The 20,251-nt window shown below is 39.5% G+C and overlaps 1 protein-coding gene across 7 annotated transcripts in view; it reads left to right on the top strand.

Annotated features, from left to right (window-relative positions):
• SPDYC (speedy/RINGO cell cycle regulator family member C) overlaps positions 1-20,251 on the top strand; it is a 37,572-nt gene that overhangs the window by 3,642 nt on the left and 13,679 nt on the right. For 3 of the 7 annotated variants that reach the window (XM_064492144.1, XM_064492149.1, XM_064492143.1), the window contains exon 2: positions 3,778-3,912. In XM_064492144.1, the coding sequence (XP_064348214.1) occupies positions 3,828-3,912 (85 nt within the window). In that variant the 5' untranslated portion in view covers positions 3,778-3,827. Of the gene's footprint in view, positions 1-3,777; positions 4,201-7,771; positions 7,977-20,251 lie in introns of those variants that run through there. The other 4 variants (XM_064492146.1, XM_064492147.1, XM_064492148.1 and 1 more) reach the window with 4 other exon arrangements.

Raw genomic sequence — 20,251 nt, 5'->3', positions numbered from 1 at the left:
TTAAAATCTGACATAAAAAAATTTAATATACTACTTACATAGCATCAAAAATACCAAATGTTTAATGACAAAATTTAATTTAGAAATATGCAAGACCTGTAAACTGAAAAGTACAAAACATTGCCAAGAGAAATTAAAATTCTAAATGGAGAGATATAGTGTGTCTGTGGATCAGAACACCTAATACTTTTATGTTGCCAGTAAAATAGAGAAGATTAACAAAGTTCAAAGCTGGTTCTTTAAATAAGCTAACAGGCAAATTTCTAGCAAGACTGATCAAAAACATGAAGTTAAGGCAAAAATAAACAATATAATTAATGAAAAAGGGAGATACTAAGGGTGTAGTGGTTGTGATTTTATGGCAATAGATTTGAAAACTTAGATGGAATGAATTTCCTAGAAAACAAAATACATGTTAAAACTGACGCAACACTAAATAGAAAACATGAATAGACCAATAAATATTTTTAAGATGACCCAGCGGTTAACTCCATCCCTCCTCCAGGGACTGTTGATTATCCATGTTGAAAATAACTAGATTCCTACTTCACACTGTACATAAAAATCAATTCTAGGAAAAACTGCTTCACTTAAATGTTACAAATTAAAAATTTTAAACTCTCAGAAGAAAATATAGAGGAGGGTGGGAGGCTATAGCTCAGTGGTAGAGTGTGTGCTTAGCTTGCATGAGGTCCTGGGTTCAATCTCCATTCAATTTTTTTCTTTTCAGATAAGAAAAAACATTTTAAAAATAAGAAAAAAATATAAAGGATATGAGGCAAGGAGTAATTTCTTTTAAAAGGCACACAGCAAACACAAACCATAAAGGAAAATATAGATAAATTTATGTTAAAATATAAAATTTCTGTGCACTAAAAGGTTTCATAAACAGGATTAACAGTGGACACGAGGAATCATACTGGGCTGATGGAAATGTTCTAAAGCTGATTTATGATGATGGTTGCACAACTGGGTAAATTTACTAAAAACTCATTGAATCGTACACTTGAAGTGAAATGATATATGTAAAATATGCCTCAATAAAATTGTATATTTTTTAAAAACTTAAAAGATTCCATAAACAAAGCAAAACAATGTATGACAGATTGGGAGAAGACTAAGGTTAAGTATCCAGAACATAAAAAGGATTTCAATAAGAAAAGACGACACAAAAGAAAAATAGTAAAAGGTTATACGCAGGTAAATAGGAACTTTAATGGCTACAAAACTTGAAAAGATGCTCATCCTCACCAATAATTAGGGAAATGAATGTTCAAACAAGAATGAGATATAATTGTGTTGTTAATGGAGGTACTGGGGGTTGAACCTAGGACCTCGTGCATGCTAAGCACGTGCTATACCACTGAGCTATACCCTCCCCCCACTAAGATATAATTTTTTATTCATAGTGTTGGCAGAAAGTAAAAAGTCTTAACATTCTGATGTATCAAGAACGTGAAGCAAAATAACTCTTAGGAGAAAGCATAAAGGAGAGTGATTTGGCATTATCTGGTAAATTTTGAATGTGTCTACGCTTCAACCTGAAAATTTCACCTTGTGAGAAAAACTCCCCCATGTGTACAGAAGAACATGCACAGAGAGTATTCACTGTGGCCCTCTTCATAAGTAGAAAAAGCTTCCAAACAGGAATCCTTAGAAGAGAATGCATAAATAAGTTGTGATTTAATCATTCAGTGTACTGAAATGAACAGAGAGATTCGAATGGAGAGATCTCTGAAATACAGTGTTGATCAAAATAACAAGTTGCAGAAGAATGCATGGTGTATGATACCATTTACTATATGCTGTTTATGGATACAGATACACTTGCTAGTCAAAGTATAAAGAAGTGCACCAAATTTAGGGTGGGAGTGGGGAGGTCATACTCTCTGAGGCATTCAACTGTATTTATAATGTTTCTTTTCCTGAGCTGGGTGGTGGGTACATATGTGTGTCTATATTTTTCTCTTTTTGTAGTCTGAGATATTTAAGTAGTAAGAATGAGGTCAGGGGAAAGGTATAGCTCAAGTGGCAGGGTGTGTGCTTAGCAGGGACGAGGTCCAGGGTTTAATTCCCAGTGCCAACTCTGAAGATAAATAAATAAACCCAATTACCTCCCTCCTCCAAAACAAAATAATAAGAAGAAGAATGAGGCAAATCTATATATCCTGATATAGAAAGATTTCTAAGACATTTGATTAAGTTACAAAAGTAACTTCCAGAAAAATGTTACAAATATGATCTCATTTATGTAAAGAAAAATAAGCTATGTGTGTATATTTATATACATATTATGTATTATGTATTATATACACCTATTTAAAAAGGGTGCACTGTTAACAATGATCATCTATCTTTAGGGAGAAGAGAATGCGGGAAGGGTGCTGTGAATGTGGGAGACTGCTATGTTTTACCCTGCATACTTCTGAATGGCTTATAACAATAAACAGAGAATGTGTTCACCTAGTACTTGTATAGTCATTTATAAAATAATTCTGAAGGTTTCAACGAGTCAAAAAAATTCAGATACCTCATGACCCAGCAACTTTGGTTCTTGGAACCCATCCTGACATAGAATTCATTGAAGCAGGGTTTGTAGTAGAGAAAATTAAGAAACAACCTACACACCCATCTGTAGGTAAGTGGTTAAATTATATATATACAGTGGAACGCTATAATAATACCTACAGTTTATTAAATCCTTAGTATTGGCTGGACTCTACATTCATATTTTCATTTAATCCTTACAGCAAGGTAGATACCATTCTTTTACACAAGAGTAAACTGAGGCTCAGAGAGGTTGGACCACCTGGCCAAAGTCACTTAGAATCTAGATGGCAGACCCAAGATTTGAACCCAGGTCTATAAGATTCCACAATCACTCTCCTTGACCACTTACCTCCCAAACACAGGCATTAAAAAGTCAAGCTCTACGTAACCACTATGGGAAAGTTGTCTGTGCTGTTGTTATGGGGAAAAAAAAAAAGATTGTAAAATGGTTATACAATAAAATTCCAATTTTGTGAACTGAAAACAAAACTTTTCAAAGAAAACATTTGGAGGAATATTCACCAGCTATTACTGGTGGGCATGTGGGGAAAAGGGGTGGGGACAGGATTAGCTGTATGTTTATGAGTTATGTAATAAATTTCTGTAGGGATTGAGTTTTTCACCCAGAAATGGGATTCCTTTCAGCAAAAAAAGTAATAGAGATTTAAAAATAAAGGCGGAAGCATTTCTGGGCTGCTGGGGGCCATGTGGCAGGGCAAGCCTGAAGCTTCTGGGAGGAGGGCACCACCAGCATCCTTGAGGACAGCAGCCTTCAGATCAGAGACAGGATCAGCCTGTCCTTGGCACATCTGGCCCATGGCACAGTTTCATTTGATCTGCACAGTGTTTCAAATTCTTACAAATTAGTTGCCACTGCTTAACATTTGTAAGATTTTACATAAGAAGTAAGGTTTTCTGCTTTCCCCAGGAAACTTGACCATCTGGCCCCACTGGCCCCACCTTCCCAAGTAGAGCCGTTTGGATGGGGCCAGTGCTCTCCAGTCCCCCTGGCTTAGGTCACTCTCGCACATTACCTGTCCCAGCAACGTGGTCATTGGCTTTGCTACCTGCTTCGGGCAGGTACTGAAATGAAGATGTTCTTGTCACTCTTTGGCTAGCAGTGCTCATTCCTCAACTCAGTTGGATGTCAGCTCCAGAGGCACACACCCCAGAGATTTCTTCCGTCACTCATTTAGCACACATTTATTAAATCCTGCTCTTCCCTAGACTGAGCCCATGCTGGGCACACTGGAGACAGAGACGAGAACTCATAGCCCATGCTTCCCAGAAGTTCAGCCTTGAAGGGGAGACATCTAGAAACAACTGCATTCAGATGTGACAAATATGACGGCAGAATTGCAGGTAATGTACAATGTGTGTGGTGACAGCATGCCCCTGGAGGATGTGTGTGGGTGTGTGTGTGTGGTCGGTGAGTCGGGGGAACAATACCCCACCTGAGACAATCCCAGGATACCTGGGGAGTGGTTGTCCCTTGACAGTCACCTCTGGATTCTCACATTCGCCCTCCATGAAAGAGAAAAGAGGAACTATTTTCTTGACAGAACACTCCCAAGTACTCCCAGCCCCTCCAGCTTTCATGGAATGACTCCCCCAGAACTGCGGCACGTGCCTTGACCAAATTACAAAATGGTAAGGAAATAAATGATTGTTATTGTTGCAAACCTCTAAGTTTTAGGGCGGCTTGTTTCACAACAACAGATAACTGAAACAGTGGGCAACGTGTCTGGTTTGGCTCCCTGTTCCCAGCCCCAGGTCCAGGGCCCGGTACAAAATAAGAGCTCAGTGAGTTTTGAAGGAGTGAATACACAAATGGATGGATGGATAAGTGAACTGTCTTGAGCCTGACAGCCCTAGGGTGGTTGATTGTGGCACAGTCAGGGACCCGGAGCTTCATGGAGGATGAGGGGACCGTCTCTGCTGGGGTTGTTACACATCATTTGCTGGGCAGGGTCTCTGTTAGATATACTTGGGTGCAGAGGGTGCCTGTCACAGGCAGGGCATACACGGCTGTTCAAGTGAGGTAGCTACGATCCAGGGACGTGGAAGCCTCCATGGTGCTATGGTTCCAGGGCCACACCATACACGCCAGAACCACACCAGCAGGGGGGATGCCTTGAGGGCCACCATTTCACTCACTTCACTCTCCTCCCATTTCACTCAGCTCCAGATTTGAGTCGCACATAATTGCAGCTGTGGGAGGAGTACTTGGAACATGCAGTTTTTACTCTGAGCCTCGTAGTCCAGGAAGGCAGCTGGGAGGAGGCAGGGACAGATGTTGAGTGAGCCTATCAGCTACACCCACTTCCACTCACTGCTCTTCCCAGCAGGGCGTTTGGACTCCTGCATGATCTGCTTCCAGCCCGCCTCCCCCTCCCCCATTATGCACTTGGTGTTGTAGCTGAATTAACTTGTCCCCATTTCCCCAAATCTGCTTGTCTCTTCAGCTTAGTTTTTCCCCTTTTGCTCCTCCATCTGTCAGATGCTCTCCCTCTCCTGTTTGCTCAGAAAATCCTTAGCACACTCCCAAAGGTACTTCCAAGCATCAGTCATGAGCCTGAGTGAGTCACCTTCCCTCCTGATGCTCATGGCATTGACCCAATGGGAACAGCCTTGTGTGACTGACTCTATGTTGTAATTGCTCCTGGGTCTGTGACCTCCATCAGGGAAGGGCTCAGAAGAATAAAAATAACTATTATATATGTGCTGTAACTTGTCAGCACAATCACACAGCCCATGTGTATTGGGCTTGGATTGTATGCCAGTCATGTTCTTAATCCTCAGAGCAATCCTATGAGCCAGGTACTATTATCATGCCTGTTTCATAGATGAGGAAACTCGGCACAGAAAAGGTAAGTGACTTGCCCAAGGTTTGCACAGCTAATGGGGAAAGAGAAAGTCAGGATTTAAAGCAGGCAGCATGGCCCCACAGCCCCACTCTCACTCTCTGATCTTTGTAACATGTCCTTTTTCTCAATCCCCATGACAACTTTTTGTTTTATTGAGGAGAAAGTTGAGGCTCAGAGAGGCTAAGGAACTTAGCCCAAGCCACCCTGGAGAATGACCAAGCCAGGACTCTGGTTCCTGACACACCATAGCCCTTCTCAAGGGCCACCAAGTCCCACTGTCGGGACCCAACTCCCCCAGTGTCTGTGGTGAGTCCCAAGCCGAATCCGAGCAGTTGGAGGCAGGGCATGCTGAGTCATTCCCAACAGTCTTTGGGCAAAGCCAGGGAACTGTCACCACTAGGCTGAACAGCCTGGGTGTTCTCAAAGCGCAGAGCAGGGTCAGAAGCCCAAGTCTGTGCTTGCTGTAGGGGGCAGGCAGCCAGGTGTGAAAGTCATGTCGGGACTCAGCTCAGGCCACCATAAGCTTCTGTGAGAGGGACATAGAACACAGGGGACAGGTCCAGGGATGACACCTATCACCCAAGTCTAGTACAGGTAAAGGAAGATGTGGCTTGGGCGGTCAGCTGTCACCTTGCCAATCAACACACTTTTATGGGATCTGTTATGTCTCAGGCATGGGGCTGGGGGCTGGGAACTCAGTTGTGAGTAACAAGATACTTTCCTCCCTCGTAAGCCTTCTTGCGTGGGGCAAGAAATCCAGGGCATCCACCTTTCCTCTGTGCTCCTGCCTCCTTCCTGTGAGAACAGATGGAGTTTCCCTCTTCCTATGGATTCAGTTGTTTATTCATCCAACAAGTATATGTTGGTGAGAATGTAGTTTGATGCAGCCATTATGGAAAACAGAGCAGAGATACTTTAAAAAACTGAAAATAGACTTACGATATAATCCAGCAATCCTACTCCTGGGCATATATCTGGAGGGAACTCTAATTCAAAAAAAACTCTAATTCAAAAAAAAAAAAACAACAAAAAAAAAACCAAAAAAAAACCAATGTTCATAGCAGCACTATTTACAATAGCCAAGATATGGGAACAACCTAAATGCCCATCGACAGATGACTGGATAAAGAAGTTGTGGTATATTTATACAATGGAATACTACTCAGCCATAAAAAATAAAATAATGCCACTTGCAGCAACATGGATGGACCTAGAGATCATCATTCTAAGTGAAGTAAACCAGAAAGAAAAAGAAAAATACCATATGATATCACTTATATGTGGAATCCAAGAAAAGAATAAAAGAGGACACTAATGAACTCATCCACAAAACAGAAACAGACTTGCAGACATAGTAAACAATCTTATGGTTACTGAGGGGAAAGGAGGTGGAAAGGGATAAATTTAGGAGTTTGAGATTTGCATATGTTAGCCACTATATATAAAAATAGATTTAAAAAAATTTCTTCTGTATAGCACAGGGAACTATAGTCAATATCTTAAAATAATCTTTAATGAAAAAGAATATGAAAACAAATATATGTATGTATATGCATGACTGGGACATTATGCTGTACACAGAAATTGACACATTGTAACTGACTATACTTCAATTAAAAACAAAACAAAACAAAGCAAAAAAAAAAAAAAAACCAAGTGTATACTGAGTCCCCACCATCTGGCTAGATTTTTTCTAAGTATAGAGAATGCATTAGTGAACAAGACAGATTAAAAATAAGCAAACCTGCCCTCATGGAACTTAGAGAGTCAATAAAAGATGACAAATAAACAAGGAAACACATAGGAAATTAATGACTTTGGGAAATCAAGACAGTAGGGGAAGTGGAGCAGATGAGGAGAAACTGGAGTGTGTGAAAGGAGGAGAGACAGTTCACGGAGCAGCAGCTGTGTGCAGCTGTGGATTCAGGTTGATACAGGAGCAGGAAAAGAGAAAGAATGTTGGAGGTGAGGCGTGGGGAGAAGTTGTATCTCAGAAAAAGGAATGTGAACTTGGTAGAGAGCTGCAGTAGTAGTGCCAGAAAGTATGAGTGTCCATATGGCTTTATGTCCCTGAGTTCAAAGTGAAACAACCCTCTGGTTATCTGATTTGCTTTCTCCTCTGGTGTGGGTACCAAGCAGGTGGATGGATGGATTCAGCCAGGGTTGAAGTCTCCTGGGTGTGGCAGTTTTAGGATATGTCTATACATTCTCCATACTTCTCTTTTCAAGAGGTGTACTCCAATTCCCCTCCCCTTGAGTGTAAGCTAGACTCAGTGATTTGCTTTTAATGAATAAAATAAAATGAGAGTGATGGTGTGAGACTCTGGATTCCTGCTTGCTTACTCTTGAATCAGTCAGTCAAGGAAGCCAGCCGCCATGACATGAAGACACTCAAGCAGCCCTATGGGCAGGTCCACATGCTGAGGAACTGAGGCCAACAGCCAACAGCCAACAGCCATGTGAGCAAGCCCCCTGGGAAGGGGATTCTCCAGCCCCAGCCAAGCCTTCAGATGACTGTGGCCCCGGCCAACATCTTTACTACAAATCTCATGAGAGACGGTGAGTCAGACCCTCTTAGCTAAGTTGCTTCTGAATTCCTGACCCACAGAACAGTGAGCTAAATTCTTTTTTGATTTCAGCCACAACCTTCTGGAGTAATTTTTACATGACAGCAGTCAACTAATACACCAGGTGTCTTGGATAGAGTGAGGAACGATGGGAGGATGGGCTTCTGCCCGGCTATTTGAGAACCCAGGCTCCTTCTAGCTTGTGGCCCTGCCATCTCCTAGGGGCCCTTGGAGTTCCCTGGAAATCTGCTGCATTTGGCTGGAAGTCAGAGATACAGAAAGGGAGGCAGATCGTAAGAGAGGGAGGTTTTCAAAGCCCACACGTGGTAACAAGGAATAAAAAGTAGTGAAAAATGGGATGAGGAAGTGACATTTAAGATGGAACTGAAAAATGATTAGAGGGTAGGAAGGGAGAAAGGAATAAGGATCAGTGGGTAGACCTCTGGCCTGAAAGTCTGGGTGTATTTTAGGAAACAAAGAGAATCCCAGGGCGATTGGAGCTTGGGGAGAGAGGCTGAGAATGGCCAAAAATGAGTCTGAGGAGGTGGAACCAGATCATACAGGGCCTTATGAACTGCCACTTAGTGACTTTGGGGTTTACACTAAGGTCAGTGGGAAGACACTGGGGTTTAAGTAGGAGATAGCTGAGCAGATCTGCATAGAGTGGTGGCCTGGAGGAGGGAGGGGAGCATCAGCTGGAGCAGGAAGTGTGGTCAGAAGCTTACGCAGCTGCTTGGAGAGAGATAAAGACAACCTACTATGGGCTTGGCGGGGTGAACAGAGATGCTGAAGGTACGGGGAGCCAGGAGGCAGTATTTGATTAAGCGTGAATGGGGGTGGAGGTGGGGAGGAAGGGAGAAGCCAAGCGGCTCCAGGCTTCTATGTGGAAGGTAGAATTATTCTCAAGGACCAGGAATCCCAGAGATGGCAGGTTTAGAGGCAGTATGTTGAGTTTGCTTTGTAAAATAATGAAATATTTGATATGTACAAAATAATGTATGTCAAATATACATCAGCAATGGAGTGAAGTTGTTGCCGAAAGATCAGCCCCCATCCCTGACGAGCCGAATAACTCAGAGACAAGGTCTTGGAGCTTAGAAGAAAAGAGGCAGCTTTATTGCTTTGCCAGGCAAAGGGGACTCACAGCAGGCTGGTACCTTCAAAACTGTGAACCCACCTTAGGGTTGGGGCTCAGTGATTATATAGTGAACAAATTGGGGTGAAAAGGGGGACATTAATTAACCAAAGTTTCTAGTAAAGCTTCTTCCAGAATCTTGGCGTGTCTGTCCAGTGTCATGGGGCTGTCAGGTTGTCTGGAGGGTTATCAGCCCATGACCGTCTCTGTCTGATCAGACTCATCAGGCACCAGGAGGAACTTGGAGGGTCTGGTCATGCTCCTGGGATTATCATCCCGTGCCTCCCTTCCTAGGGGAATGACTCCAAATCCAAACATAATTACAAATTTCAATTACTGGAATAAGATAGAACAAACAGAAATCAGTAGCTCTAACTCTAACCATGGTCCTGGGGCTGGGAGCAGATTTGCTGACTGCTCTAAAGCAAGCAGTAAGTATAAGGCCAAGAATTAGTTAGCCTAAGCACGGCCATTTTATTATTTCTCCTTCAAAATAATAAATACCCAACTTGAGAAACAGAATATTAGCAACATGGCAGGTTCCCTTTTTCTTGCTCCCATCACACCTCCCACCCCAAGATACTACACCCCCCATTTTATTATTTCTATATTCATTACTTTGCTTTTATTTTTCTCATAAACCCAAGGGGTTATTTTTATTATAAATATGCTTAGAATAATGTTCCTGTTAATAATTGAAAGGATTTGCTTTTTTGGTGCAAAATTGACTGCACTCCAGATAAAGCTGCCAACGTCTTGATCCCATCTCAGCAGCTAGCTCAGACTGTCTGCTCAGCCACTGTCTTTCCTGTTACTCTAACCACATGTCCCTTGCTGCCCTGGGGGGTCTGTTTCCCTGGGCATGGCAAGATGCGCTATCTGCATTCATTAAGATGGTGCAATTTTTCTCCTCTAATCTGTTAAATTACTTTTCTCACCTGTAACTTTGCATTTTTGAAATAAATCTAACTTGGGCCCAGTGCATTATCTTGTTTCTACATTATTAGATTCAGTTTACTAATAATTTGCTTAGGACTTTTACACCTGTGTCTATGAGCCTGCAGTATTTCTTATGCAGTCCTTGTTAACTTTTGGTATCATGTATGCTACCTTCATGACGTATAGGGGGAAGGTCCCTCATTTTTATACTCTGGAAAGATTTGTGCAGGACAGAATTATTTGTTCTTTCAATGTTCTTTTAATCTTACTGGTGGAGCCATGTAGGCCTGGGCTTTTCTTTGTGATAAGATTTTTGTCTACTGCTTCAATTTGTTCGATGTTATAGGACTAATCAGGATTTATATTACTACTTGTTTTAGTTTTGCTGCATTTTGTTTTTCTGTAAGGACTTGTCTATTTTATATAAACTTTAAAATACATATATAAAACATAAATATAGAAGTTGGCATAAAGTTATTCATAACATCTTCATATTTTTATTTTGTAATGTGTGTCTAATGTATCTCCATTTTCATTCCTGTTAATGATAATTTGTGCCTTCTATTTGAAAATTATTCTGAATGCATCTTGCCAGAGGTTTGTCAATTTTACTGGTATCATCAAAGAACCAAATTTTGACTTTTCTGATTCTTTTCATTAGTATATGTTTTCTATTTTATTAATTTCTGCTCTTTATTATTTTATTCCTTCTACCTTTCACTAGGTGTATTTTTCTGTTCTTTATTAAAAAGATATTTATTTTGGAATAAGTTTAGAGTTACAAAAAATTGCAAAAACAGTGCAGAGAGTTCCTGTGTACCCTTTACCAAACTTCTCTTAATGCAAACATCTTATACAAGCATAAGATGGTTATTGAAACTAGGAAATTCATATCAATATACTAGTATTAGCTAATCTATAGATCTTATTTTAATTGTGTTCGTGATCCTACTAATGCCCCCTTTCCTGGTCCAGGATCCAATCCAGGATTCCAAATTGCATGTAATTGATGTTTTCATTACTCACTGTTGTGAAACAAATACCCTGAAACTTAGCAGCTTAAAACAACAAACATTTATTATCTCATAGTTTCTGTGGCTCGGGAATAACGGGAGCTGCTTAGCTGGGTAGTTTTTGCTCAGGGTGTCTGATGACATTGCACTCATGAAGTCAGTAAGGACTGTGGTCATCTGATGTCTTAACCAGGACTGGGGATCTGCTGTCAAAATGGCCTATTCACAGAACAGCAGGAAGCCTCAGTTCCTTGCCATGTGGGTGTCTCCCTAGTGCTGCCTGAGTGGCCTCATGACATAGCAGCGGGCTTCTCCCAGAAAAGTAAGGCTGAAGTTGCAAAGTCTTTTAGGACCCAGCTTCAGAAATCACACCATGTCATTTCCACGATGTCCTATTGGTACCCAGGTCAGCGCTATTCCCTGAACACCAGGATCACTCAGAGGATACCTGGGAGGCTGGCTATCACAGTTGTCATGTCTCCTTGGTCTTCTCTGATTCAGGACAATTTCTCAGATTCCTTTTTCTTCTGTGAACGTGACAGTTTTCAAAAGCAGTGGCCAGTAATTTTTTACACTATGCCTCCGTTTGGATTTATCTGATGTTTGATACTGATCACTTTGAGGTTATTCATTTGGGGCAAGAATAACACAGAAGGGGCATGCTCTTCTCTGTGCATCGTATCAGATTGTACCTGACGTTGGTTTCCCTTATTACTGGTCATGCTAAGTTTGATCACGTGGTTAGTGTGGTGTCTGCCAGGTTTCTCCACTGTAAAGTTACTCTTTTCCCCTTTGTGATTTGTGAACATCTTGTGGGGAGATACTTTGAGTTTATGCAAATACCTTATTTCTCATCAGACCTTTATTTACTAACTTTAGCATCCATCAATGATTCATGCCTGCAACCCTTACTACCGTGGTGTTTGCCTGATGGTGATTTTCTATATTCATCAGTCCTTCTACGTTTATGTATTGGAATCCTACTGTAAGAAAGAGCTGTCGCTTCTTCCTCATTTACCTATTACTTGTTTGTTAATATCAGTATAGACTCATGGATATTTTATTTTATCCCGTGGATAATAATCCATTACTATTTCTGATGGTTAATTTTATGTGTCAATTTGACTAGATCAAGGGGTGCCCAAATACTTGGCTAAACATTATTTCTGGGTGTGTCTGTGAGGGTGTTTCTGGGTGAAATTAACATTTGAATCAGTGGACTCAGCGAAGTAGTTGGCTGTCCCAAGCGTGAGTGGGCCTCATCTGACCCACTGAGGGCCTGAGTAGAACAAGAAGGTGGAGGAAGGAAGAATTTACCCCTTCCTATCTGATCGTTTGAGCTAGACTTCGATCTTCTGTCCTGGGCCACCCTGGTTTTCAGGCCTTCAGACTCAGAAGGATTTACACCACTGCTTTCCTGGGTCTCCGGCTTGCAGATTGTGGGACTTTTCAGCCTCCATAATAGTATGAGCTGATCCTTTATAATAAATCTCTTCATACATATATCCTGTGGGTTCTGTTTCTCTGGAGAACCTTGACGAATTCACTATCATTGCTTATTTTGTTGTTCAAATTGTCCCAGACTGGGTTCCAGCGAGCTCCTTCAGGTGGACTCCTCAGGCTTCTTCTGAAATGTCCCCATCATTTTTTGAGCACTTCCTTGCTTTTGTCACTATGTGATGTTCTAGATTCACGCTGTACTATCTCTGCCCCAGCCCTGAAATGAACCATTTCTCCAAAGAGCCTTGATTCCTTTTCACTGGAGAATGGAATTTAAGAACCAAGGGCTGGTTATTGGCTGTGCTCATTGCTACTGGGGTGTCACTGCCTGCAGGTCCTCTCAGTGCATGGAGTCAGAAATACATGTATACCTGCATACACCTTTTTATTTCTATTCCTACTTTACATCCTGCAATTTCTGAAAAGTACATATGTATTAAAATCATGAGTTTATTCTAATGTCTTTGACTCCCATCCAGTACCGCAGGGTTCCTTCCAGCCTTCCCCTTTTCCTTATTTGTAACTCCTTTTTCTGATAGTGAGAAACCTGGTTCTCATTATTCATAACATACTGCTTATGTGTTTAATACACACACCACTCTGAAAAACAAATTTACTACTTCGAGTACAATACTTGTGTTGTTCAGTTCTTTACTGTTTGGCCTTACAGTGTGTAGTTGAAATACTGTTTTCCAAAGTTACTTAGATGAAGTTTTTACTTCCCCACCGTCTTCAGTATGGTTATGTTACTCATTTTTAATACAGTTTGCTTAATTTCTTACTGTTTGTTTTCCTTTTTGGGGCCCCTCAAAAATACACACACTTACGCACACACATTCTAATGGACTTTATTACTTTGGGGAGTAGGCTATAACATTATTTGGGTATTCTTTGTTTTTTGGGGGGGAGTAATTAGGTTTATTTTTCCCTCTTGCAAAACTGAAACTCTGTATGCATTAAACAATAACTTCCCATTTCTCCCTCCCCTCAACCCTTGGCAACCACCATTCTACTGTCTTTATAAATTTGACTACTTATAATTTAAAAAAAGTCTTTATTGAGCTATATCATTTATATACCATGTAATTTACTTCTGTAAAGTGTACAGTCGAATGGTTTTTTAGTATATTCACAAAGTTGTGCAACCATCACCACAGCCCTATTTCAGAACATTTTTATCACGTCAAAAAGAAACTCTGTGTCTGTCAGCCGTCACTCCCCATTGTCTGCTTCACCAGCCCTGTGCAACCACTAATCTATTTTTAGTCGCTATAGTTTTGCCTATTCTGGATGATTCACATAAGTATAATATCATACAATATGGGGTCTTTTGTGACTGTCTTCTTTCATTTAGAATAATGTTGTCAGGTTCATCCATGCTGTAGCATGTATCTCTACTTCATTTCTTTTTATGACTGAATAAATATTCCACTGTATGACTATAGCACATTTTGTTCTGTTTTGTTTTTTAACGCCTTTATTGTGGTATGGTTCCTGTATAGTAAACTACACATATTTCAGATGTACAATCTGATGAATTTTGATGAATGTATACACCCATGGAACCACCACCACAATTAAGATAGCTAACATTTCCATCACGCCCCAATAGGTGCAATTTTCAAATTCCCAATTTATCTCTTCCTACCCCCTTTACTCCCTGGTAACCATAAGTTGGTTCTCTATGTCTATGAGTCTGTTTCTGTTTTGTAGATTAGTTCATTTGTGTCTCTTTTTTTTTTTTAGATTCCACACATAAGCAATGTCATATGGCATTTTTCTTTCTCTTTCTGGCTTACTTCACTTAGAATGACAACCTCCAGGTCTATCCATGTTGCTGCAAATGGCATTATTTTATTCTTTTTATGGCTGAGTAGTATTCCATTATGTACATATACCACATCTTCTTTATGCAGTCATCTTTTTTTTTTTTTTAAGGGGGGAGTAATTAGGTCTATTTATTTAATTATTTATTTAGTGGAATTACTGGGGATTGAACCCAGGACCTTGTGCATGCTGGGCATGTGCTCTACCACTTGAGCTATACCATTTGTCTATCTTAATGCTGGTTCCACACAGTCTTGATTATTATAGCTTTGTAGTAAGTTTTGAAGCCAGGAAGTATAAATCATCCAACTTTGTTCTCTTTCTCTCTCTTCTTTCAAGATTGTTTTGACTATTCTGAGTCCCTTGCATATCCACATAAATTTTAGGATCACTGTATCAATTTCTGAAATAAAGGAAGTTATGACTTTAATACGGATCGTGTTGAATCTGAAAATCAATTAAGTCTTCTGATCCATAAACATGGGATGTCTTTCCATTTATTTAGATCCTTAATTTCTTTCAGTATTGTTTTCTAGTTTTTCAGTGTACACATTTTGCATTTTTTAAAATTTATTTCTAAATATTTTCATTTTTGATGCCACTGTAAATGGAATTTTCTTAATTTCATTTTTGCATTGTTCATTGCTAGTGTATGAAATACAATAAATTTGTTCATATTGCTCTTACATCCTGCAAATGAGAAAAGAAGTCATTAGTTAGCTCTAAATTTTTTTAGTGGATTCCTTAGGATTGTCTATATACAAGATCATGTTACTTACAAATAAAGTTAGCTTTACTTCTTTCTTCTCAGCCTAGAAATCCTTTATTTCTTTTTCTTGGCTAATTACTCTGGTAGAATCTTCAATACAACATTGAATAAAAGTGGTGAGAACAGAATCTTTGCTTTGTTCCTGGCCTTAGGGGAAAACATTCAGACTGTCACTATTATGTATGATGGTAGCTGTGAGTTTTTCAAAATGTCATGTATCTAGTTGAGGAAGTTCTCTTCTATTCCTCATTTGTTGAGTGTTTTTATTATGAAGGATGTAGAATTTTGAAATGCTTTTCTCTGTGTTCATTGAGATGAACATTTTTCCTCTTTTTAAAATTAATGTGTGTTAAATTGGTTGGTTTTTTAATGTTAAACTAACCTTGTATTCCTAGGATAATTTCCCCTTGTATAATCCTTTTTATATATTGCCAAATCCAGTTTGTGACTATTTTGTTGAGGGTTTTTTTTGGCAGGGGGATCTATTCATGTCAGGGTAATAATGATCTGATAGAATGAGATGGGAAGTATTTTTGGAAATCTTTGTGAAGGTTTTGTACTAACTCTTCTTTAACTGTTTGGTAAGAGTTCACCAGTGAAGCCATATGGACCTGGGCGTTTCCTTGTGAGATTTTTTTCCAACAGTTAACAGGCTTTTTGGATACAGTTCTAGATTTACAGACTAATACAGCAGATTGAACAGAGGTTTCAATGTATCTACCCCCACACCTCCATCCCAGCTCACAGTTTCTTCTATTATTAATATCATGCATTAGTGTAGTATACTTGTTACAACTGATGGTCCAATATTGGTATCTTATTATTAACTATAGTCCATAATCTATATTAAGGGAACACAAAGATGCCATAATCTTCAACAAAAATGTACGGCAACCTGGGTTTTCATTAATGCATAATGTCATGTGTCCACCATTACAGTTTCATACAGAATAGTTTCACCATCCTAAAAGTCCTGTGCTTCACCTGTTCATCCTTCCTCTGCCTCCCCCAGAACCCCTGGCAACACTGATCTTTTTACTGTCTCTATAGTTTTGCCATATATATATCTGAATCACTTTGCTGTACACCTGAAACTAACGCAATATTGTAAATTAACTATAGTTCAATTAAAAAATTAACCATCACAATGGCTCATTACTTTTTATCACTGAATAGTATTCTATTTTATGGCTATACCATAGTTTTGTTTATCCATTCACCTATTGAAGGACACCTTGGGTAGCTTTTTGTTTTTGGCAATTATGTATGAAGCTGATATACATATTTGTGTGCAGGTTTTTGTGTGGACATAAATTTTCAACTCCTTTGGTAAGTACCAAAGAGTTCAATTACCAGACTTTATGGTAAGAGTATGATTAGTTTTGTAAGAAACTGCCAAACTGCCTTCCATAGTGGCTGTACCATTTTGCATTCCCACCAGCAGCAAATGAGAATTCCTGTTGCTCCACATCCTCGCCAGCATTTGGTGTTGTCAGTTTCCTGGACTTTTGCTATTCTAATAAGTGTATAGTGGTATCTTATTGTTGTTTTAATTTGCATTTCCTTATGACCTATAATGTGGAGCATTTTTTCATGTGCATATTTGCCATCTGTATATTTTCTTTCATGAAATGTCTGTTAAGGTCTTTGGCCCATTTTTTAATTGGGCTTTTTGTTTTCTTATTGTTGAGTTTTAAGAGTTCTTTGAGTATTTTGAATAGCAGTCATTTATCAGATATATCTTTTGCAAATATTTTCTCCCAGTCTGTGGCTTATCTTTTCATCCTCTTGACATTGTCTTTTGCAGAGCCCGAAGTTTTTATTTTAATGAAGTCTAGTTTATCAGTTATTTTTTTCATGGGTCATGCCTTGGTGTGGTATTTAAAAAATCATAGCTTTATACTTTAACTAATACAACATTATATGTCACTTATATCTCAATAAAACTGGGAGGAAAAGGTCATGGCCAAACCCAAGGTTATCTAGATTTTCTCCAATGTTATCTTCTAGGAGGATTAGTTTTGTGTTTTACATTTAGGACTATGATCCATTTCCAATTAGTTTTTGTGAGGGGTATAAGGTCTATGTCTAGATTGATTTTTTTTCATGTGGATGTCCAGTTTTCCCAGCACCGTTTGTTGAAAAGACTATCTTTTCTCCACTATATTGCGTTTGCTCCTTTGTCAAAGTTGAGTTTATTTATGTGAGTTTATTTTGGGCTCTCTATTCTGTCCCAGTGATCTCTTTTCTGTTCTTTTGCTCATACTACACTGTCTTGATTACTGTAGATTTTTAGTAAGGTTTGGAATCAGGGAGTGTCAATCCTCCAACTTTGTTCTTCTCCTTCAATATTTTGCTGGCTATTCTGGATCTTTTGCCTCTCCATATGAACTTTATTTAATTTTTTTGAGCTTTTTTCCCCCCCTAGTTTTTATTTATTTATTCTTTGGGGTTTTTTTTTGGGGGGGGGTAATTAGGTTTATTTATTTATTTATTTTAATGGTGGTACTGGGGATTGAACCCAGGACCTCATAGATGCTAAGCACGTGCTCTACCACTGAGCTATACTGTCCCCCCTCTCCATGTGAACTTTAGAATCAGGTTGTTGATATCCACAAAATACCTTGCTGGGATTTTAACTGGAATTGCATCAAATCTATAGATCAAGTTGGGAAGATCTCTTCTTTGATTTCTTTCATCAGAGTTTTGTAGTTTTCCTCATATAGATCTTGTGCATATTGTGTTAGATTTATACCTAAGTATGTCATTTTGAGGATATTAATGTAAAGAGTTTAGTGCTTTTAATTTCAAATTCCATTTGTTTATTGCTGGTATATAGGAAAGCAGTTGACTTTTGTATATTAACACTGTATCCTGTAAACTTGCTATAATTCCTTGTTAGCTCCAGAAATATTTTTGTTAATTCTTTCAAATTTTCTACATAAACAATCATGTCACCTGTGAACAAAGACAGTTTGATTTCTTCTTTCCCACTCTGTATCCCTTTTATTTCCTTTTCTTGTCTTATTGTATTAGCTAGGACTTCCAGTACAATGGTGAAAAGCAGCGGTGAGAGGGGACATCCTTGCCTTGTTCATGATTATAGTAGGAAGGCTTTGCATTTCTCACGATTATGATGTTGGCTGTAGTGTTTCTTGTAGATATTCTTCATCAAGTTCAAAATGTTTCCTTCTATTCCTAGTTTGCTGAGAGTTTTGTTTATTTTTTTAAATCATGAGTGGGTGTTGGATTTTGTCAAATGCTTTTTCTATATCTACATGTGATTTTATTTTTAGGCTTGGCTTCCCAGAAGTTGCCCCTGAGCCAGCAGGGTTGGGAGGGGAGGCGGGGGTGGGGGGTGTATTTTTCAGCTAGTGTTTGGTCAGAGATTGTACTTAAAGGCCCTGTGTTGGCGAGGCTTCTGCCCTGTGTTGATAGGTCTGTATGTGGCTTGGGGAATGTTTTCAACTGCCCCATGTTCTGCTCTGGTTGCACCTGGGTGGATGCAGCCTGGAAGGTGGGCACAGCCTTCCCCACCCTCAGGGTAGACTGATGCTAGGAGGGCTCTTCCTGCCTGTCTCTTTCTGTGATTCCTTCTCTTAAATTCCTGGTTGCCCTGCTGTTCTACATGTTGCTACAAGTATCAAGGAGTAGCCTCTTAATTACTCCCAGTGAAGATACTGTTTTGTTCAATAATGCTAATAGACATTGTTTCAAATAAAGTTACTTCCTCCAGGCATGGCTATGGTGTTATCTATCTTTACAGCCTGCCCTCACCTGGGCAGAACCTCTGACCTTCCTTACAGAAACTGGGGGTGGGGCAAACAGCCTATTATCCATGGGTGACACCCCTGTTCTACAAGCTGATGGGAGTAGATGGTGGCCCCTGGTCTTCTTGACTTTTTCCTCCTGGCATAGAATCTCTGTCATAGGAGAGAGTTGGGCGTAAGCCAGGGGGATCTAGTATTTTAGGCCTGTCAAGCTTCTTGTCTGCAAGTGTGAGTTGAATGGGGCGGGGGGGGGGGGGGGGGGGGAAGATGTCCAGTCCTCTTTTGCTGCACCTGCCTGGAATAGAGCTTCCATAATGAGGGGATGAGAAACCTTGATGGCCTGCCCACCCTGAAGTGAACACTTAGCTGTACACTGGGAAATGAGAGTGGGAGAGGGAGCCCCCTGTTTTCTTGGCTGCCCAGCCTGGAGTGAAGCTTCCATAAGACAGAAAGGAGACGGGGAAGAAGGAAAAAGGAGTGGGTGGTGACTCAAATGCCAGACTCTCACTGTTCCTACCAAGACCTCCTTAGTGAACGCTTCCGTGTTTGCTGGATATGTCTTTAGGGTGATCTCCAGAATCTAAATAAATTAACTTAAAAATTTTTTTCTAGTTAAATAGTTGTTTCAGTTTCAACTGAGCTTCTCACTCTGCCATTCTGAAAACTGATCTTTAGATTTAAAGAACTTCTTGTTCCAATAGTTAGTTTCCTCTCGTCCTTTATTTACTGTATATGTGTGTTCTCCCTTTTTTCTTAAACAAATAAGCTAGTGGTTTGTCAGTTTGTTAATTTTTTCAAAAATTCAGGTCTAATTTCTGTTCTCTACTGCATTAATCTGTTTTCATCTTTATCCTTTTCCTCTTTGTGCTTTCTTTTGGTTTACTTCATTGTTCTTTTTCTGGTTTTCTTAGAGCTGGGAATTAAATTCATTTCTTGCCATTCTTTTCTTTTTAATGATAAAAGTGTTTAGTGCCACGAATGGTCCTCTAATTGCTTTAAATGTATCTCATAGAGTCTGATACGTAGTATTTCTATCATCATTATTTTTTAAACTTTTGTATTCCAGTTTTTCACCTAATTCCTTTTTTGTCTTTGTTAATAAAATCTCATTTTATTACATTGTATGCAGAGAATATTGTTTATAATATTTCCATTTTATTCAGCTTACTGATCATTTCTTTGTGACCTAATATATGATTAATTCCTTGTGGATATTTTGTTTCTTTGGATTCATGGTTGTTTTTTCTCCGGGGGAAGTTTCTTCAGTTGGTAAGTGTTGGGTTTTATTTTCTGATAATTTTTTGGTTTTAATAA

Source organism: Camelus dromedarius, chromosome 12, assembly GCF_036321535.1.
Source record: "Camelus dromedarius isolate mCamDro1 chromosome 12, mCamDro1.pat, whole genome shotgun sequence".
Taxonomy (NCBI): Eukaryota; Metazoa; Chordata; class Mammalia; order Artiodactyla; family Camelidae; genus Camelus; species Camelus dromedarius.
This window is presented reverse-complemented; position numbering and strand designations above follow the sequence as displayed.